At 37.3% G+C, this 23,589-nt stretch overlaps 1 protein-coding gene across 2 annotated transcripts in view; it reads right to left on the bottom strand.

The window, feature by feature from the left end:
- FERMT2 (fermitin family member 2) overlaps nt 1-23,589 on the bottom strand; it is a 91,563-nt gene that overhangs the window by 56,053 nt on the left and 11,921 nt on the right. For both annotated transcript variants that reach the window (XM_039240453.1, XM_039240454.1), the window contains exon 3: nt 684-917. In XM_039240453.1, coding sequence (XP_039096384.1) covers nt 684-917 — 234 coding nt within the window. The remainder of the gene's footprint in view (nt 1-683; nt 918-23,589) is intronic.

Here is a 23,589-nt window from a genome sequence, read left to right as displayed (position 1 = left end):
CATTAAAAAAATTGTAATTTCAGTCATTAGATCAAAATACTAATGTCCTAAAGCTCCCCTAAATCTATGGTACAACAGAAGTATGTACCAGTAAAAATGACAAGAGTTCACGTTTTCTCTGATGGCTGAATACTTTCTGTCATGATATAACTGGGTCAGCCAAAAGTAATCCACATTTCACTTCAAAAGGTGTCAATAGAATTACTATAAGACAGTTCAAGTTGCAGACTGCTTAAGGAAGACAATACTCATAGTCATTTCCTGAAGAGCTATGTCAAGACCTTCAGTGAAGGAAGTAACACAATCTGCCTGAATCACTAAAATCAAATAGTGACTTACATGAAGGAAACACTGCAAAAGCTATATCCTGAAAATAATGCCTTTTTTCTTCTCCTTCCCAAGAAATAAATTAAGTCATCAGAATGAAGTATTACATAATAATACATACCTACCCAGTACACTTCTAGTAGGGAAAGAACCTATGTTAGACTCCTCCTGTTCCATCATACCTCAATTATTTCTTTATCTTAAAGTAATACAAAATTTTAAAGAATAAAGTGAAAAACAAACACACATATACAAACATAGGTAGCTCACCCCAATCCCTACTCCACGAAATAAGCTAAGTGTCAACATCAGTCATATATACATCACACAACTTTCATGAAGAATTTAATACTTACTGAAAGTCTTACAGATGTCAGAAACAGCTTTGAAGACTCTATCAGAGAAATTCACTTTCACTTTCACATACTTCATGTTGGGAAGTTGCAGGCGGAGAAGTTTGTGCTGGGGGGTGAATTGAAGCTTGGCATCTGCCTGAATGCCGTACTTATCCAAGGTCCAATGTGTTTTAAGAAGCCAAGTTCTCTTCTTTTCCCACCATAAAGCATGGTCAGACCAATCTTTTTTTACATCTATAAAAAAACAAGCAATAAATAAAACACTTAAAAACCACTAAGATTACCTTAAGACCAGTTACAAGAAGAAAACTAAATTGGGTGTTTAATACAAGCAACTAATTAAATACTAAGTGTCTTCTATGTGATGGTACAAAAGAAACACTAAACAGCTGAGAAAACACTCTGTGCCCTTGAAAGGCCATAAACAAGGTCATATACAGGGTAACTAATAATGCTTATTAGATCAGGTGTGATATGGGGCATACAGCATGAAGCGGGGATACATACACTATAGTCATTCAGAGAACAAAGAGAATCTGGAGGACTGGACTCAGAAAAATTAATGAGGTGGAGTTGGTGGATTCTAAGCCCAGCCTTGAGGAATGGACACTATTCTGATAGAGCAGGTGAGAAGGCTGAGGTTTGTTTATGAGGCTGCAGATGCATGCTGAGGTGTGTAAAGAGTACTGAAGAAGATGCAGAATCAGAGTGAACAAAAACCAGTAGCCTAGGCAAATACGAGCATATGGGAAAAAAATCCATGAGAAAGAGAAAGCAGCAGCAGCAGCAGCATCAACAACAAAAACCTAAAAACCTATATCCCAACTATGAATGTTGTCCCAAATACATTCCAAGAAAAGTAACTTTTAAGTTATACTGACCCAACTCCCACCCCCCCATATTTTGATACAAGCATAACAGAAAACATTAATACCTGTTAAACTATTTTACAGCCTTATGCAATTAAATTAGATGAAATCAAATTAAAGAATAAACAAAAGATCTTTCTTTCTTCAATAAAGCAGATAACAATAAACCTGCAAAATAAAATCCAACTTCAGCTAGTTTTTAAATAGCAATAAAGGTTAAGACTTTTTAGATCAGATATGCATTAAAATAAGAACTAAAAAGGGGGACAGGATATTTAAAAAAAAAAAAAAAAAAAAAAAGGAATAACCAAGCAAAGCCTTCCAGGGGAAGAAAAAAAACTGAAAAATAACATTCTTGAAAGTAAAAACAAAAACTATTATGATTCTGATAAAAACTCATTTTAATACAGCTTTAAAGAAACACTGGTTAACTTTAAAAACATGAGCGTAAAAGCATATACTAATATGGAACTTAAAAAAATATTTATTTATTTTTAAAGAGAGAGAGAGAGCACCGTGGTAAAGGGGCAGAAAGAGAGAGACAGAGAGACAGAGAACCCCAAGGGGCTCCATGCTGTCAGCACACAGCCCAAAGAGTTATGGGCTTGAACCCATAAACAAACCCACAAACAGTGAGATCATGACAGGAGTCAAAATCAAGAGTCAGACACTTAACTGAGCCACCCAGAGGCCCCAAATATGGAAATTTTTAAAACACAACTCGTAGAACCTGAAAGCCTCATGTAGTAAAAAATAAAATTTCCACATTGATTATGTGCTTAGAAATACCTTCTCTAATGGTAAAACTACATCACATGACTGAACTACTAGTGAAAGAAAACACAAGTGGAAAAAAACTTTCAATTCCCTAGATGTTAAAAAAAAATTAATCAGTAAATACTTTAATAGAAGAACTATGTTACTTGTGATTATGCGCCATTTTGAAATTTTAATATTTGTTTTTGGGAAAGCCCAACTATGTTATTTGAAGTTTGCTGTGGAAACAGACAGAACTTCTATCTTATAAGTACTCACTTAATTGTGACACAATATATCTTAAATTATTTCCCAGCACAGAATTTGTTAATTAACTTTTAGAACCAACAAATCTGATCTAGCTCACAGAAAATCACCAAAGTTGGGACCTTTTCATTTACTGTGAGATAAACTGTCACACATGTTATAGGCAGTTTACTTTTCTCTTCCTGAACAGAAAACCTAAGGCAAAAAAAGATAACCTGCAAAGAATGAACAAAGTTGAGTAAGGCTGAGCTGAACTGAATTAATGGCAGGTAGGCATACAATACTTTCTTCCCCATATCTCAGTCCATTCTCCAGACTGTACTCCGGTGCCAATGTAAACCATTAAGGAAGCCATACCTCCCACTGAGGGGAGAAGGGAAGAAAAAGTTGTACCCTACTAATTACGGCAATAGTCTGCACACACGGACTTCTATCATTTGGGCTCCCGCAAAAGGCAAACTTGAGATGAGCACTTTGAAGGGAAGCACACTTGAGGGAATTATGAACAGTGAGATGGATGGGGAAAAGTCCATTAAGGGTTCAATGACTGCTGTGGATAAGTGGAGTTTAGTCCTGCCAGAGACCGTCTGAGGAATTATGTAGAACATGCCTAAGAGTTGTCCCACTAAGGAAAGAGAAGCTGGGCACCTGACCACTTTCTTGGTTAAAGATTTGCTCCCAGAGTCTTAAATTCCTAGTATTTTCTGGCTGTCCTGCATGTAGCTGGCCACCATTCACTCAGGCAGAGCAAACTCACAAAGCTCCAAATATCTGGATCAAGATTTCTACAGAAAAACTTTGTAGGCCCTTGATGCATGAAAATCTCAACTTTGCATTAAGCAGGCTTCAAACTCTAACCTCAGAAACAGGTACCTCCCCTGGTCTTCCTCTTTAAAAATCTGACCCTCCCCATTTATTCCACCTCCCTTTCTCACAACAAAGGAGCAGCCCACCTGCATCCAGCAAGAATAAATATAGATAAGATCCGAAGATTATGTACTAGACATCCTATGAGTAGTCTGTTTACCTACAGAGGAAAATCTCTTAGATTGTAAGACCAATCTTTTTTTTTTACCCACAGAAAACATATTAAGTAACAAAGAAAAATTCCACAAATTAAAAGCAGAAACAGGACACCAAAAAAGATCAAAAGTGTCAATAGTGCATATTCCAAGAGACAAAAACTGAGAAAAGCAGGTGTTCTGACAGTAAAAATAGTAGACATGTTGGAAGATAGAATGTCTGGACCCTGAAAAACTATGACATGATGTTCAAATAGGACTTTTGGTAGCCTTCCTAAATGAAAACACCAGGAACATAATTGGCTTTAATTATAGGGTAATCGCTAGTACAGAATAAGAACAAACAGCATCCATAAAATATTGATTCAACAAATATCCACCGAACATGTACAATGTGCCAGAAGGTACTGTTCTAGCGCTACAGACACAGTGATGCTAAGAACAAAGTCCTGGTCAACTCTGAAGAAGACCAATATAGGAGAGGGAGGAAGTGAAGAAAATAGTAGGAGATGACATCAGAGAAATAGTCAGGAGACTTGTAGGTTATAAAGTGGTATTATCTTTTATTATGAGGATGGGAGAAGCCACTAGAGAAGTGGCTTTCAGCCTGTCTGATATCAGAATTGTCTGAGCAACTTCTCAAATATACTAATACCTGGACCCAGCCTAAACCATTCTTGGTGTATGTCTGGAAACTGGTTTTAAGCAGCGAAGTGTTAGGTTTCAAAATCTTTAGTGATAATTTTGACGAAATGCAGGGGCACGGGTGTGCAAATTGAGAGTGACACTGAGAGACTATGTAAGAAGTTAAAGTGGGAGTTGAAATGATGAAAGTCTGAGTGCAATGGCTGGGCAGCGAGGAAACAGTAATAAAGAATACAAAGAGCTTTTCCTGAGTATTTTGTTACAGTAAGGAGCACAATAATGGATGGCAGATGGACAGAAAGGGGATGGCAAGTCCAAGGAGTATTTTTAATTTTGTTTTTAAGAAGAGAAAGCTATTTGGGCGCCTGGGTGGCTTAGTCGGTTAAGCGTCCGACTTTCGCTTAGGTCGTGATCTCGCGGTTCGTGGGTTCGAGCCCCGCGTCGGGCTCTGTGCTGACTGCCAGCTCAGAGCCTGGAGCCTGTTTCAGTCTGTGACTCCCTCTCTCTCTGACCCTCCCCTGCTCACGCTGTCTCTCTCTCTCCTAGAAATAAATAAAACATTTAAAAAAAAAAAAAAAAGAAGAGAAAGCTATTATAGTATCATTTAAACAGAGACTGGAATAATCCTGTAAAGCTCAAAACACATTTACAATTATCATCTTTCCTTAATTTGCTCTTCAGCAGTCAATGTGTCACAGTTTTTAGAGCCTTGACTGAGCTCTCCTAAGTATCCAGAACAATGTTTTCTCACCTTCTAGAAAATCTTCCTTTGGTGCTGGCTTTGCGTTATACTATGAATCCTACTTTGAAACTAATATCTACACATCAAGTCCCATAACTGGCTTCACCCAGGATATCACAAGAATACAGCTATTCTATTCAGAAGCAGCAAAAACAAATTTTATACACTGATCAGATCCCTGAGAAAAATATTATACCAGTTGAGAATCATTCACCAAGGCAAGCATAAGAGCCAACTATAAAACAGAACAAATTTTGAGTGTTTGTGTGTAAAGCAGTATATCTTGGTTAAGATAGCTCTTGAAAGTACTTGAGTTACCTAGTACGTTACAGAGCAACTTGTCTCTACAGTGACGAGTTAAATCATAACATATGCAATGGTAACTGGTATAAACACTATGTGCACAAGAGTCGATTTCATATAACACATACATATACATATTCCTCCAATTAAAGACTGAGTAGAAGCATAAAAACTTTATGCTGATTTTATTCATTTATTTGAGAGAGAGCAAGAAAATACACAGAGGAAGAGCAGAGGGAAAGAGAGAATCTTAAGCAGCTTCATGCGCAGCATGGCCCAACTTGGAGGTTGACGGTGAGATCATGATGTGAGCTGAAATCAAGAGTCAGACGCTTAAACCAACTGAGCCACCCCGGTGCTCCTATGCTGATTTTAAAAGTAAAATGGACATCTATAAATAATTTTGAATAGATAATGAAAAGCAAATGAAAATGCTACTGATTAATAAAATAATAGTTTATTTTTCTTGTGTGGTATTAGGATTTATAAAGAAACATTTGCATAATCTAAAACTTTGGAACAACTTTTCATGTATGTAACTCCCCTCTACATCAAAATCTGGGCCCTGAACCAAGTTCAAAACAAACATTTCTGATTTTTCAGAATGACAGCCTTGGTGTTTCAAACACAGCATCAGAAACTGAATGTAACACACACACACACACACACACACACGCACGCACGCACTCACGCACTCAGACATACACACAGAAATAATTGGCCTGGCACCTGCCATTCACGGGAGGAGTTAGTAAGCATCACCATAAAGGGGACTTGTTTTATCGGCACCCAAGGGGTAGAGCTTGACCACATGTTCTAATAGTCAATTTTTATGATGTTACAGTTTTCAGTTATGCTCTAGGTATAGTGTAACCACCTTCTTTTATTTGGCATATTGTGATTTTAAAATTTTGTATCTAGATTGTCAGAAGCAACATACAAGTACAAACTTTTCTCAGAATGAAGACCTAAGGGGAAAATGTACTATAAAGTAACTCTTTTCTTTCTTGAGGGACAAAAACATTATTTATTCATAAATTTTGCCTTTTTAGTAAGTTTTTAGAATTCAAGAACTATTCAGATTATAGTTTCATATACCCAGTAAAGGTCTTCTATAATAAATTTTAGTAATATGTGCTAATTTTTCAAAACATTTTGCTAGCACTAATATATAGAATTGTTGAAATATTGTACACCTGAAACTAATATAACACTGCACATTAATTATACTGGAATTTAAAAATAAATAAGCTTTTTATTTAAATTAGTTAACTAAAAAAAAACACATTTTGCCAGGATTCTGGAATTATTCCTGTATTCCTCCCTTATTTAAAAGATCCCACCATGCTGTGCTCTGTTCCACGTAACACTATCTGATAGGCACTCAAATCCCTATCATTAAAATTGCAAATGGCTACAACACTAACTGAATCAATAAACATCTTTCCCCTTGACTATAACAGAATGCTTCTCAAATTCAAGAAGTAGTTGAGTATTTATCCTACAAAGACACCATGTGTGTAATTCTAAGGAACAGAAGGCTTAGGGTGTCATTATTGGGGTGCTAAGTATACAAATATTGCTTATTCTACCAAATGGCTTTTGAAACATTTACTACCTCCATGAGTCACAAAGGAAAAACAAGTATTTCAAAAGCTTTCTGCTAGGGAAAATATTGTCCTTTTTTATGCAATGACAGCTACCTTACACTCTAGAAAATAGGAACACAGAGAAAGGAGATATACTTATCGTCCTATTTAATCTAGTCCTAATAGGGCCACAATTCCTTCTTGACCATTTTGAGAACCAATTCTAAAATGCAGTTATTTATTTTCATTTTTAAAACATTTTAGGGGCACCTCGGTGGCTCAGTTGGTTAAGTGCCTCACTCTTGATTTTGGCTCAGGCTGACAGCAGGGGAGCCTGCTTGGGATGTTCTCTCCCTCACTCCTGCACCTCCCCTGCTCTCTCTCTCAAAAGAAACTTTATAAAAAAAATAAATGAAATAAAGAATAAAAATTTTTAATTGTTTAAAAAAAAAAAAAGGCCAAATAGGAAGCTAACTGAATTAACTTATTCAAGTACTCACATTTTAAAAAATATGTAACTAATTAGTAACAGTTTGAAATAAACAGGAAAGATGTTACTTTTAAGTAACTTAATTTTTAGTTGCCTATTTAAGAAATAATATTTATTCAGGAAGGATAATACAGAATTTGTTTAGCATTCTCATAACTTCCATAAGCCAGAAGCAAAGTTTACATTAGATAATCTCTGCTAAGTCAACATTTTATTTTAAATTATAAGTACACAGACACTTTCTGGGTACATGCCTTATTTTTTGTAAATAGGTGTTTTTCTATTGCACTAATATTATATATACTTTCTGCTGTTTCCTTTTGTTTTGGGATCCTCTTAAAACCACAAGTTAGGTAGTAATAGCTACTGCATGTCAAGAATTTACCCTGTCCTTACTGATGGCAAAGAACTCCTCAATCCTAGTAAGCTATTAACAAAGCTACTAATAAGCAAGCAGTTCTGACACCACTGCAAGCAAGTCACGCAACCTGACCAGACCAGTCAGCATCACAGGCCAGGGTCCTCCTCCTGACCTCCAAAATAAGACTTTCAAACTCCTCCACCACACCATTTAATTATACTACCTAGTCACCCATCTACCAAACTCAAGAGGATCTTCCCTCCTTCATTTCACAACCAGACTGGTCGAAATAATTATAGGCACACCCTGTTTTATTGCATTTGTTTACTTTGTGCTTCTGTCACATTCTGGTAATTCTCGCAATATTTCAAAATTTTTCATTTTTGTTATGGTGATCTGTGATCAGTGGTTATGACTTACTGAAGGCTCAGATGATAGCCTTTTTTAGTAATAAACTTTTTAAATTAAGGTATGTGTACTGTTTTTTAGACATAATGCTACTGCACACTTAACAGACTATAGTGTAAACATAACTTTTTATTGCCCTGGGAAGCCAAAAATTTTATTTGACTATTTTATTGGGATATTCATTTTATTGTGGTGGTTGAGAACCAAATCCAGAATATCTCCAAAGTATGCCTATATTATAAATTTTATGATCAACAGGGTCTAAAACACCACTGGGCATCCTAGGTTTCTTTCGTCCACTGCTATATTTCAACCTTCACGACCTTCCTCAAATTCCTGACTATCCTCCCTCTTTCTATGTAGATAATCACGGATTCTACTTCAGAAAACACTGAAACTATCAGATTGGAACTACTTCACCTACATGATAACCAAATCTACAAACCCTCTTGCATTTGTACCTGTACAGGTCCTCTGCCTTTGTGTTATGATTAAAGAAGTGTCTATTGATCTCAAATCCATCCTTTAAATAACTATGCTCTACTGCCCTTCCCACATTCTAGGAACCACACACTTCTTATACTGGCATCCTAGGGTATCTCACCCATTCCCATGGCACTAAATGGCATCTATATACTTAACACTTCTAATTCTTATCTCCAACCCAACCTTCTGTAAGCTGGTTGTACAAGCTGATGGGCACCAGCTTATATAACATACTGCCTATCCCATATCTCCATCTGGATGTCTCACAAGCATCTTCAACTTAATATATCCAAAACAATCCAATTTTCTCCTATTCCTACTACCACTGAATAGCACTAACCAGCAAGCCAGTTGCTCAAACCAGAGTCTAGAAGTAATGGATTTTTCTTTTCTCACCATCCCCCACATTTATCTGCCTTTCAGTTCAATTTCCAAAACGTTCCCATTTCCACTGGCATGAACCCATTTTGTTCAGTCACTATCACCTCTTCTACTGACCACTGGAACAACCTCCTAACCAGTCTCCCAATTCCATTCAGCACTTTCCACACAACATCCGAGGTGATCTACTCAACACTCATGTCATTCCTCTGCTGAAAAGACTTTAACAGCTTCCAGATGCACTCAAAATAAAATCCAACTGCCTTATCAGTCTACATAGCCCCATCTATTCCTCTGAATTAACCCTGTGCTACTCTTCTTCTGATTCAACCACATTTTCCTCTGTCTATTCCAAGGCCTAATAAGTTATTTCCTGCCTCAGTTGCTTTGCACATGCTATTCCACTCTGAATGTCTAATTACCTCTCATTTTTCAAGTTTCAGTTTAAATTTCATGTTCTCAGAGAAGCCTTTTTTAACCACCCTAAGATAAAGCTTCCAGTGTTCTATGTCCCTCCAATATCCTCTATTTCAGTACACTGTGATACTGATGATCAAAATTTGCACTCATTTTGTTTGCTGCTCATGGGAGGGAGAAGTGTTTCTCTTCCCTCCTAGACTATAATCTCTAAAATAAAAACAATGTTTCTTTCAATCACCATTACACTGCTAGCACCTGGCACACTGCCTGGCGCATGTAATGGTGATAAATGAATATATTAATCCTCATACTGAAAAATTTAAAGACCCTTCATTACTACCTCAAGAAAACATTAACCCCAAGGAAATTATCCTTAAACTACCAAGAAAAATCATACATAAGATTAATTTAGTTGTATGTTTAAAAAACCTACTTTGTCTTCAACTTCAGAACTGAAACATGTTTCTACACTAACCACAAACACAACAGAGATTTCCTTAGACATGGGGAAACCAAACTGAACTGACTCCCTCTTCTTTCTCACATCTTCTAAAAAGAATGAATTACTTTGTCCAAGACAAACCCTACTGTGCAAAATGATTATTATTTTTTTTAATGTGGTAATATTTACCACAAAGAAACATTACAAACAACAGCTAGATTCCAAGTCAGACTGTTGGGCAAATCTAAAATAACCCAAGGTATATTACTAACAATATCATACTATACTAAACATGTATCACAAGTTTTTTTGTGAAATATACGGGCAGTGCTTCAACTTGAGCTGTATAAGGAAAACTGCTAGCAGTGTCACCTCAGAATCTGGGTTAGAGAGGGAAGAGAAGGCTGCTGGTAAGCTGTGGGGAAGACAAGGGGTCCCTACTAACATAGGAACCTTGGCCTCTCCCTGTCCTCTTTCCTCAACTCCAGGAATTAACCTGCCTCCTTCCTCTTTTCCCACTGTAATTTGTTGTCTTAAGCCAAGATTTCTTACATTTACTAAGCTACTGACAGTAAAAGAGCTTTGGTTTCTGTTTTCCTCTCCAATTGCTGAAACAAACATACAAACTCTTCTAATGTTCCTAATGAAATGCCAATAATGTGTAAAGGCAGGGTCTGCAAGTAAAATTAATGCTTTAATAAATTCTAAAATTATCTCTAGGATGTTATCCCTAACATCTACTGAAATGTAAGTGCATCCGACATTAATTTCACTATTCAATCACATATTCTCTTGCCCTGGGCTCTCCTTCCTCCAAAACTTCTTTTAATCTCAGGTGAGGATGCTAAGGATCCTCCTCCCTTGTTTTAGGATGTTCCTTCTGGTTCCTGTGTCTTGAATTATTCAGACCTTCAAAAGGCAAAGAGGAAGCAAAATAGATGAAAAGTGTTATTCTTCAGGTGCACAATCAATACATGAATTAATAAACATTTTATAAGTATTAACTATTTGCCACACTAGCTAGGCCATGGGAATATAAAATTTGTAAGAATTCCCATCCTAGAGGTACTTACCATCCCAGGTAAAGGACACAGACAAGTAAAATGAGCTAAAAAGATAAAAGAACAAAATGCCACAGAAGCAACCAACTGGAATGCAAAAGATGAACTGGGCTTTGAAGAAGAGGTGACATATTACCTGGGACTTAAGAGATGTGGGAGTTCCATCAGGTGCTAAGAGGAACTCTACTACAGACCATGAGGCTCTAAGTCAGATCATTTTATGAAAGTAACTATGATGGTGGCAATGAGAAAGAATGAAATCTGGCCATTTGTAGCAACGTGGATGGAACTCGAGGGTGTTACGCTGAGCAAAATAAGTCAGGCAGAGAAAGACAGGTACCATATGTTTTCACTCGTAAGTGGAACAGGAGAAACTTAACAGAGGACCATTGGGGAGGAAAAGGGTAAAAAATAGCTGGGGAGAGGGAGGGAGGCAAACCATGAGAGACTCCTGAATACCGAGAACAAACAGGACTGATGGGGGTGGGGGTGAGGGGAAGGGGGGAGATGGGCATGCAGGAGGGCACTCGTTGGGATGAGCACTGGGTGTTATATGGAAACCAACTTGACAATAAAATATGGAAAAAAAAAAAAAGTAAGTACCTATGATGGGATTATGGAGAGTGAATCAGAAGAAGAGCGAGCCTGGCAGCAAGAAATTTACCACAATGTTCTGGAAGCAGGATCTGATCTAAGGCAGAAGCTGAAGAGAAGGAGCCAAATATGACAAACATAAATAAGTTAGAATCACAGGTCTTAACGATAATGACTATACATCTGAGAGGACAGCTGGAAGGTGGAGAGGAAAGCTAGAAAGCTCCTAGCTTGAGAATTAAATGGGTAGTAACAAAAGGACTAAGATTTGTTTACTGAACATTTAATATATACAGGTAAAACAACACATTCCCATTTAATTCTCACAAAAATGCTAAGCATTAAATACTACTATAATCCCGGTTTTAGAAATGAGAAAACCCAAGGATAGAGGAGTTACATAGCTTGGCCAAAGGTCATAAAGCTAGAATATACAGAAGCCAAGACTCTGAATCCACATCAGTGTGATTTCTGAAGTGGCATTCTTGGGGCACCTGGGTGGCTCCATTGGTTGGCCGTCTGACTTCGGCTCGGGTCATGATCTCACGGTTTGTGGGTTCGAGCCCCAAGTTGGGCTCTCTACCGGCAGGTGGGAACCTGGAGCCTTCTTTGGATTCCGTGTCTCCCTCTCTCTCTGCCCCTCCCTTGCTCACACACACACACCCTCTCTCTCTCTCTCTCTCTCTCTCTCTCAAAATTAAATTAACATTAAAAAAAGTGACATTCTTTCTTTTTAAAAAAGTTTTTATTTTAATCAGCTGGTGTCCATCACCAGTGCCCTCCTTAATCCCCATCATCCATTTTACCTATTCTCCCCAACCCCCACTCACCTCCCCTCTGGTAACCATCAGTTTGTCGTCTATTAAGAGTCTGTTTCTTGGTTTGTCTTTCTCTCTTTTTACCCCCTCTGCTCATTTGTGTTGTTTCTTAAATTCCACGAGTGAAATCATATTTCTTTCTCTGACTCACTTATTTCATTCAACATTATACTCTTTAGCTCCATTCAAGTCACTGCAAGTGACAAGATTTCATTCTTTTTTTACAGTTGAATAATATTCCACTGTATATATACACATCTTTATCCATTCACCAATTGGTGGACACCTGGGCTGCTTCCATAGCCTGGCTATTGTAAATAATGCTGCCATAAACTCAAGGGTGCATGTATCCCTATGGAGTAGTGTTTTTGTATTCTTCGGGTAAAGAGTGGCATTCTTAAACAACACTCCATTAACCAAGATAAAATTATTCAGAAGAAAAGCAGATTTGGACCTGTTATATTGAGGACAAAGGACTAATGTTAAGATTCATTTATATTTCACAGTGGAATTCTAATAATTATCCTGCACATTTTGTACAGGAAGTATGTATTTAGGAGTGAGAAAGAGGTAGACTGGACATCTACAGGAAGGTAGAGAAGATTTTTTTTACGTTTATTTTTGAGACAGAGAGAGACAGAGCATGAGCTGGGGAGGGGCAGAGAGAGAGGGAGACACAGAATCTGAAACAGACTCCAGGCTCTGAGCTGGCTGTCAGCACAAATGAACTGTGAGATCATGACCTGAGCTGAAGTCGGACGCCTAACCAACTGAGCCACCCAGGGGCCCCAAGAAGATTATCAAATACAGTGGAAACATCAGGTCTTCCAGAGGGTGCAATGAGAAGTGAGACAGCCTTCATGTGGGGAATGTACTTCCTCATTTCCCTTCCTTAGCACCTACCTTTCCTCTCTCAGAGCTAAGTGACCTGCACTGTAAGAATATTATTTTGGGGTACATTCAAAAAATCTTGAAGGCAAAAGGCTGCAGCAGAGAGTAAAATTCTGGTGAGAGTTTCACCAAACATCCCATGAAGTCCAACCTCACCAGACCTTACCGCAACTCGTTTCCCTTGTGCCTTTCCCCCAACAGTTATCACAGGGCCACTGTGAGGCTCATGTAAACTGGGAACTGAAAATGTCCTCAGAAATCAATCCAATCCAGGGCACCTGGGTGGCTCAGTTGGTTAAGTGTCCGACTGCTGATTTCAGTTCAGGTCATGATCTCACAGTCATGAGATGGAGCTCTGCATCAAGGCCCAGTGTAGAGCTTACCTAAGATTCTAAAAGGGGAGGGCAAGGGAGGGGGGAAGGAATGAATCAACCTAATCTAAAGTCTTCCTATAGATAAGGAAACCAGCTCCAGTGGAATTAGTGACTTGCTTGAGCTCCCACAGTTCCTCAGTAGCAGAGATGAGATCAAAATTCAGTTAGCACAGATATCTAACTGATACAGCAACTGAATTGATGGTCAGCATGAAAAAATGGGTTCACAGACTAAATTTATGTTCACCCAGTTCTGCCCAAAGTAAATACTGCCTCTCTGGCATAGAGAAACCTTGTTACCAGAGAGACTGTCATTTCATTAGGGTCTCCAAAAGCTATGTGGAAATAGTCATCCAAACCATTTTATTTCTTTGGTCCAATACTACTGTCTGTATTTTGGAATATCAATTTATTGATATATAATGAACCCCACCACCCACCACACACTTAGCAAGAAACTAATCAATTCAAGATATATCCTAAGAAAAACAAGAAATTATACCAGAAAATTATGAATTAGACCATGAAAAATGTAATTTAAGTGAGGGAGGGGCTGGTCATAGGAGGTCCTGTCTCGAATCAGCTAAAACTATACAAGTCTCTCATCAGGTCACTCTCTAAACACCAAATGTGAATATTTATATTATGAATGTTTTACTCTGATTTAATAACAGCAACTATAAGCATACCTCATTTTATTGTGCTTCACTTTACTGCACTTCACAGATAACTATGGTTAGAGGCTGTATGTTTGCGGCAACTGTGTGTCAATCAAGTCTATCTGCATCATTTTTCCAACAGCATTTGCTCACTTCATAGCTCTGTGTCACATTTTGGTAAATTTCACAATATTTCAAACTTTCTCATTATTACTGTATTTGTTATGGTGATCAGTGACCTTTGTTGTTACTAGCGTGTGATTATTTTGGGGTACCACAAACCATGCTCTTAAGATGGCAAACTTAATCGATAAATGTTACACGTGTTCTGACTGCTCCACTGGACAGCCATTCCACCATCTCTTTCCCTCTCCTGAAGCCTCCCTATTCCCTGAGACATAACGATACTGAAATTAGGCCAATCAACAACCCTGTTACGGCCTGCAAACATTCAAGTGAAAGGAAGTATTGCACATCTCCCACTTTAAATCCAAAGCTATAAATGATTAAACTTAGAGGCTGAAAGCTAGGCTTCTTGTGCCACACAGTTAGCCAGCTTGTAAATGCAAAGAAAAAGCTCTTGAAAGAAAAGTGCTACTCCAGTGAATGCAGTAATGATAAGAAAGCAATACAGCCTTATTGCTGATATGAAGAAAGTTTTAGTGGTCTGGATAGAAGATCAAACCACCTGACATGTTAACGTAATGTAAACTATACCTCAGTAAGCTAAACATTAAGAAAAAACTAATAAAAATGCAATTATGCAAATAATTTGCTACAAATGAATTATAATGGATATGAATTTGTAACCACAAATCCAGTATAGAACATCCTATCTTAATTTTAAAAAAATTATTTACAAATATTCCTTTAGAATATTTGTTTAACTCACACAGGACATATACACCATTTTGTAACATACCATACATAGCATTAGCATTATTGGTTTTTATTTCAGCAAAACAATTATTTAAATAAAAATACAGCATACATTAACTTTTTTCCCAAATCAATTTCCTTAGTTTCTAAATAGGCTTAATGTTTTCACGTGCCAAGAAACAATTTTATATCATCCCTTTGTTATAACTGAATAAAAACATCACTCTTACAAACAGAATTAATTTATTACTGAAGACTTCATGGTTATAGACTTTTTTTAAATCTCTGTAATACCATCATCCACTTATTGGTCCATCGGACTTCAGAAATCTTAAGAAAACAGCAGTTAAACAGCTTTTATTCCATTTGAAAGAGATAGGTGTGTGTTTGAAGTGAGAGGGAGGGAGGAAAGATAGCTATTTTTGTTGTTGTTTAGGGGGTCAGAACACAAAGCAGCCCAACTAAACTCTTTCTAAGGAGTACAAGTCTTTACTTTCAAAGCTGGAACCTATAAAATAGTCTAGATTACATTTTAACTCCTTTTAAAAGCAGTCCCCTCCGCCCCAACCCCCACCTCGTTCTGTATATTCAGGGGCTCTCAATGCCACTGAGAAAACAGCCCTTCTCATTTGTATAACGCTAACAGTTATTAAATGCATTTTTGCACATATTATCTCTTTTAATTCTCACCAAGACCTATGAGAAAGTGTGTGTGTGTGTGTTTTTTTTTTTTAATTTCCATTTTGTAGACTTCAAAACCCACTTGGAAGGTCCAAAGGTCACACAAACCAGGTAAGTGTCAGGGCCAGAATGCTGTTCTGTATTACTCTATGTATCCATTAGCATCTACTACAGTCTGAAGACCCCCAACATTATGAGACACAGAAACTGCCAACATATACCGAACATTCCCTTAAGCCAAAGCCTAATCCAGAGCAAGGCCCTAACTCTTCTATTCTGTGAAGACTGAAAGAGGTGAGAAAGCTGACCAAGAGAAGCCTGAAGCTGGCAGAGGTTGATTCATGAAGTTTAAGGAAAGAGGCTATCTTCAGAACATAAAAATGCAAGGTGAAACAGCTAGAAGCTGCAGCAAGTTATCCAGAAGACGATCTAGCTGAGATCATTAATGAAGGTGGCTACACTAAACAAATTTTCAACATAAACAAAACAACCTTATATTGAAAGACATCTTTTATGACTCTCATATCTGGAGAAAAGTCAATGCCTGGCTTCAACGCTTCAAAGGACAGGCTTACTCTCTTGTTAGAGGTTAATGCAGTTTGGTGACTTTAAGTTGAAGCCAATGTTCACTGAATATTCCAAAATTCCCTAGGGCCCTTGAGAATTACGCCCAGTCTACTCTGCCTGTGCTCTATAAATGAACAACAAAGCCTGGATGACAGCACATCTATTTACAATAGGATTTACTGAATATTTTAATTTTAAGCCCAATATTAAGACCTTGAAAGGACTCTTTACTGCTCAGAAAGATTCCTTTCAAAACACCACTGCTAGGGGTGCCTGGGTGGCTTAGTCGGTTAAGCGTCCGACTTTCGCTTAGGTCATGATCTCGCGGTTCGTGGGTTCGAGCCCCGCGTCGGGCTCTGTGCTGACTGCCAGCTCAGAGCCTGGAGCCTGTTTCAGTCTGTGACTCCCTCTCTCTCTGACCCTCCCCTGCTCACGCTGTCTCTCTCTCTCTCTCTCCTAGAAATAAATAAAACATTAAAAAAAATTTTCAAAATACCACTGCTAACTGAGAATGTACCTGGTCACCCAAGAGCTCTGATGAAGATGTACAATGAGATTGTTGTTTTCAAGCCTGCTAACACAGCATCCATTCTGCAGCCTGTGGATCAGTATGTCATTTCAATTACCAAGTCTTATTATTTAACAAATACATTTCATAAGGCCATGGATAGTGAGTCCTCTGATAGACTGAAAATCTTCTGGAGAGGATTCACCATTCTGGATGCCATTAAGAATACTCCTGATCCATGGGAAGAGGTCAAAATATTAACATGAACAGGAGTTTGAAAGAAACGGATTCCAACCCTCATGGATGACTTTGAGAAGTTCAAGACTTCAGTGGAGGAAGTAACTGTAGACGTGGTGGAAACAGTAAGAGAACTAGAAGTGGAAGAGAAGCCTGAAGACTGACTGAATTGCTGCAATCTTGTAATAAAACTTGAACGGATGAAGAGCTGCTTCTTATGCATGAACAAAGAAAGTGGTTTCTTGAGGTGGGAACTACTGTAGATGAAAACAAAATGACAGCAAAGTATTTAGAATAGGACATTAGCTTAGTTGATAAAGCGGCAGGAGTGTTTGAGAGGATGGACTCCAATTTTGAAAGCAGTTCCACTGTGAATAAAATGCTATCAAACACCATCACATGCTCCAGAGAAATCATTCATGAAAGGAAGAGTCGATCAATGAGGCAAACTTCATTGTTGTCTTAAGATATTATTTCTTTAAGTAACTAAATGTGGCCACACCCACCCCATTACAGCAACCATCACCCTGATCAGTCAGCAGCCATCAAATTCAAGGCAAGAATTCAAGGCACCCTCTACCAGCAAAAAGATCATGACTTACCAAAAGTTCAGATGGTGGTTAGCATTTTTAGTAATGAAAGTATTTTTTAATTAAGGTATGCACATTGTTTTAGACATAATGCTATTACTGCACCCTTAATAGACAACAGCATAGTGCAAACATAACTTTTATATGCAGTGGGAAACATAAAAATTCTCCCGAGTTGCTTTATTGCAATATTCACTTTACTATAGTGGTCTGGAACCAAACCAGCAGTTATCTGTGAGGTATGCCTCTAAAACTTATAACAGTTACAGTTAGCAACTATTTAAATATTTCAAGAATGCATATACTAATATGCAAAATTAAACTGAACTTAAAACAAGTGAAAACCGCAAACAGGTATCAATAGCAAACAAGCAATCTAGAAAAATAATTTAATGTAATCAGTTTCAGTTTTGTATTTTAGATTTATGTTATCATAAAATGAATACATCTAAAAATAATTGGAAGATCTTCCAAGTCATTTCCTCTCTTCCTTGTTTGACTCTTCAAGAGTCTAAATTAATCTTACTTTGGAGGATGACCTTCCCCTATTCCAGAAGTACTTACTCTTGAACAACATAGTTCTCAGCAGTGCATTCTACACTCCATCACAACACCATCATCTAAGACTTAGGTGTCTATAATACATTAATATTCTAGGAAGAAGCATATTCCCAATTTTCCATAGCTATGAAAAACAGAAACAGACTGCATAAAGAAAGTCCCAACACTACCTTAGCAGACATATTTTTTTAATCAATAAAGTGGAAAAAAAACCCACTGGCAATGAAGCATGCAAGTATTTCATAACTCTATAATCGTCTCCTATTCCACTCTACTTCATCCAACAAATTAACAGAAAACTACACCAAGATCATGAAAATAGTAATTATATGAACCTAACGTTTCAGTCTTTGAAGTTGGATGTATCTCAAGTCCCGTTCTGTTTCTTCCTCTCCTTCAGTTTTTCTTGCAATTTACCTCTTAAGCTGATGTTAAATTTGTCCCTTCCTCTCCTTTTACACTGCCTTAGTTCAAGTCCCCAACATTTCTTGCCTGAACTACTATAATTTCATTTTTTTTGCAAAACTAACTTATCTTTTAAAATGTAAATTTGATAACTTTACTTCTCTACTTAACTTTCCAAGTTTCTCTCTTGCTAAAGTGTTTTATAAGATCTTAATAGATTATACAAATCTTAACTATCTGTGTCCTACTTCACTCTAGCTATCCCCAGCTACAACTCATGCTCTAGCCTAGTCTGTGGCCCAACTAGGTGTTTCAGAGCTCCTTGCCTGGATACTTTTCTCTTTGCCTACTGAGAAGGTGATCAGATCCTACAGAAGAATCAGCTCAAATACTATAATCTCTGAGTCTTCACTGACTCTTCTGTCAAAACAGGTATATCTTAGCACTCTGAATAACTTCATTATGTTTTATATAAATAACTTCGATTAAGGATCTTTGAGCTTATTCATCTTGTATCTCAAAGACAGAACCCAGGGCCTGGCACATAGAATTAAACCAGTAAATATGTAATAGCGGTGCCTAAGTGAACAGTTGAGCATCTGACTCTTGGTTTCAGCTTGGGTTATGATCTCTTGGTTCATGAGTTCAAGCGCTGCATTGGACTCTGGGCTAGCAGCATGAAGCCTGCTTGGAGTTCTCATTCTCTCTCTCTCTGCCCCTTCCCCACTCACTCTCTCTGTGTCTCTCTCTAAATAAACTTTAAATAAATAAATAAATGTAATATACAGGCAACATGTTAAAAAAATCTTAAGGGATGCCTGGGTAGCTCAGTTGGTTAAGCGTCCGACTTCGGCTCAGGTCATGATCTCACGGTTCGTGGGTTCGAGTCCCACATCGGGCTCTGTGCTGACAGCTAGCTCAGAGCCTAGAGCCTGTTTCAGATTCTGTGTCTCCCTCTCTCTCTCTGACCCTCCCCTGCTCACGCTTCCCCCCCCTCAAAAATAAATAAATAAATAAAAATCTTAATATGGTAAATTGTAATTACTCCATGACAAAAGTTTTTGTCAAAGATTAAAAACTCTGTCAGTTTTAGGTGAAATAGGGAAATGAAAAAATAGAAAAACTGGTATTAGGTGCACTATAATTTAAAACATTAGAAACATTGAGAACAGTTACATTTTTTTGAAAAATTTATCACGAGTAGTTTAAACAGTGCACTTGCCTATGCCTTGGCAAATTGTTGTACTCCTTCTACATTTGGGTCAACTTCCAACATTTTATCCTTTGCACTTCAATGTCATGAAATATCTCTGAGAGTTCCTGCAATACACAATTTTTTTTTTTTTTTGCCTGTGTCACTTTCTGAGACATTTTCATCCTTTCTGTCACACCACTTTCTTCACTTATGTCAATTTATTTGCCTTCACTAAATAAATCCCTTTGGCTGCAAGTCTAGTCTCTCCAATGGCAACAGCATCTACAGTGCATGGTGATGAGCTATTTCTTCTGCAACTCCCCATCTATGTGTGATTCAAATTTCACTTCTAGTATTGTCACTTTTTCTTTGCTGTACATTTATCTTTTTTGGCCAAATATCTAGTTAGTTTATTAGTGAGAGACAAGAAGGCAACACTGCTACACACTGTGCCTATGCATGAACTGTATAACAAATAACACAGTGACCAATCATGGGCAGACTTTTAAAGACGTGACATGAACAGTCACTGGCTCTTGACGCACACCTGTTATTTATGTAATGAAGAACATTCATCATATAAGGAATTTTTACTTCAAGCAATTATTCGCGCTTAACATATGGTGGCAACTAAAATGTGAACCCTATTGTTGGATGGCTGGTGCTACTGACCTAAACCATGATAACTGAAATGTATATACTGAAAGTGTACAAAACACTGATGCTTTCCAAAAATCTACCTGGTATGTCATGTTCTTTTTAAAATGGCTTTTATCTGTTAGCAGATGATATAAACTGCTTAAAGTTTACACATCGTTCAAATTGCCAACATATTCCTTTTTTTTAAATTAGGCTTTATGCCCTGCATGAAGCCCAACACAAGGCTTGAACACACAACCTTGAGATCAAGACCTGAGCTGAAATCAACAGATGCTTCACCGACTGAGCCACTCAGCACCCCCAATTGCCGACATATTTCAATTAAAGTACCCCAATCAAGGAGCACATGGGTGGCTAAGTTGGTGAAAACTCTGACTCTTGGCTTCAGCTCAGGTCACGATCTCACAGTTCGTAAGATAGAGCCTCACATAGGGCTATGTGCTGACAACATGGAACCTGCATGGGATTCTCTCTCCCTCTGTCCTTGTACCTCTCCCCTGCTCATACGCACTCAAAATAGACATTTTTTAAATAAATTAAAGAATAAAGTACTCCATTCAACTTTAAATTTAAAAAAATGATTATTTTTACATTAAGGCTTCAATGGCCGACTAAAGTCGATGGATTGACCAATTATAGAACACACTTAGAAACTAAAAAGTTACAAATTAGTATTTTTTTTTGATATAGCTAACTGAATGAAAATTTAGGAATTTTCTCATCAAAACAAAATAGAATCAACTAAGCTTACAAATTGCCTTTTGAAGTTATTCACAAATTCAAAATAACGTCTATCAATTTCAATTTGTTACTTAATACTACCAAATATACTAACCCAAAGTAGTTGAGAAGCTTTATCAGATCACACAAACCGTGCATGGAATTACACAATGCCCACAAATAGAAGAAAGTATGCCAATTATTCATTTCCAGTGGGTGGGTAACTTTCTATCCAATCCTAAAGGCTTACTACTAATTTGGTTCAACCTGGCTTAGTTCCCAGAAGACTGGACTGAGGAGTCCATGAATTATCAACATCTGACAAATTCTAAGAGAGTAACATCAGGGCTGACACCATTTAGTACTTGACTCACAGATGTACTAACTGTATTTGTTTTTTAAAGGTGATAAAAGGTGCTAACTATTCTGGAGTTCAAAAAAGAAGCGATTTGGTAGGAATATTTTATTGGCTTTGACATTTAAATTTATCTCAGAAAATACTAACAAATCTTAATACAGGAGTCTAGACTACTGAAATAAATATTTCTCGGAATCCAAGAGGTCTTTACTGCATCTTATGTTACTGACATTCGTACTTGAATGGGCTTCAAACTGGTAAAAATCTTAGTTTTCTCCCTGTTTAAAATCTTTTATGATATCTCACATCTCTTAGTATATATAACACTAAATCTTTTAAGCCTGGTTTATAAAGCACCCTAAGCACTTTATTCTTATGCCTGTCAAGTCATTAGCTCCCCAGGACTGCTCTTTCATCATCATTAGACTTCTTTTAGTTCCTCAAATGGCCACCCTCCCTCACTCCACCTCTCATGCTGGGACTTCTCATCTTCTCCCAACATGTTCTTCTACCACCCCATGCCCTTATACTAACAGCTTCTTCCACTCTTCTGGCTAATTCCCACTCCACCTTCAGCTCTCAGCTTACAAGTAATTTCCTCCAAAAATCCTTCCCTATATACCAGAGTCAGGTAACCCAGTAGACACTCCCATAACTATTTCATTTATCATCAAATGATATTTCATTCACTTATTTGTTACAATCAACACTCATCAAATTATAGCAATTACTTATTTAAAGATGGTCTTGCCCCTACAACTACAAAATGAATGAAAATAAGGACTGAGTTAATTTTGTTCACTTCCTGTCTCTACCACTTGTAGTACAATGTCTAGCATTCAGTAACTTCTCATTTAAAATATTAAGTGGGTGAGTGAAGGAATAATAGAAAAGAAAATCATTTCCTTACCGAACTTTCAGGTTTCCTCTCTATAATCTTAATCTTCTACTTCTCCAAGCTATTATCCGATATATCATAAATAGCGCAGTCACAATTTGGGACGCCTTTCTTCCTAACTTTTTACCCTGGCCCTCTTCAAATTGCTCATCCTTCTAAATCTCCATCATCCTCCTGTACTACCATTTTGGTACTTCACAACCAGACTGTCAACTTAAAGCAATCTTCTGTTTTCGTTTTGGTAGGAGAAAGCTGTTCATATTGTAAGCAGGGATTACACCTCATTATCAAATATAATGGTTGTCCCTTCATAAATGTTTCCTGTTGCTACTACTGATGAGGTCAAATTTATGTACCTCTTCTATCCCCAAAAAAGTCTCCTGCTATATACTGTTATAACCGATCAAAAACAGAACGTGAGTGTAAAGAATTATATTTATGCAGGAATATTTACACACAAATGTCCCATCTCACTCTAAAGTCTTTGTTGGAGTTCTTTAAGGCATTTATTTATTCCTTAAACTCATAAGGTAAGATTCTTAATAGTGAGATATTCCAAAGGTCCATCGGATCCTCAATAAAATAACAATTATTGTAAACTAGTATATACCAGGTGCCCAAGAACTGTTCTAAGTATTTTACACATATATTCATTTAATCCTCACAACAAACCTATAAGGAAGTATATAATTACCCCCATTTTACTTGTAAGGAAATCAAGACAACGCTGTTAAATAACTTGGCCCAAGGTCATAAGCTTATAGAGAGTGAAGCCAGTATTCAAACCCAGGCAGTCTGGCTTCAGGTAACATAGTCACAGAGTTCAGAATCATTCAACAAAATTTACAAAAGCAAGAAAATAAGGTGCTTCTGGTTAAATACTACATAAATACAGTGAAAACAAAGTAAATAGACTACTTCTATCTACAATTCAAGTTTATGTTTTAGGTTTACATAGTATTTAAAATATAACTGATGATAACATTTTATTGAGCTCTTACTAATTACCAGGGATTCTGTTAATCCTTTTAATACCATACTTAGTTCTTACATTAACTCCAAAAAACAG

Source organism: Hyaena hyaena, unplaced genomic scaffold (genome assembly GCF_003009895.1).
Source record: "Hyaena hyaena isolate Hyena2069 unplaced genomic scaffold, ASM300989v1 scaffold_175, whole genome shotgun sequence".
Lineage (NCBI taxonomy): Eukaryota > Metazoa > Chordata > Mammalia > Carnivora > Hyaenidae > Hyaena > Hyaena hyaena.
This window is presented reverse-complemented; position numbering and strand designations above follow the sequence as displayed.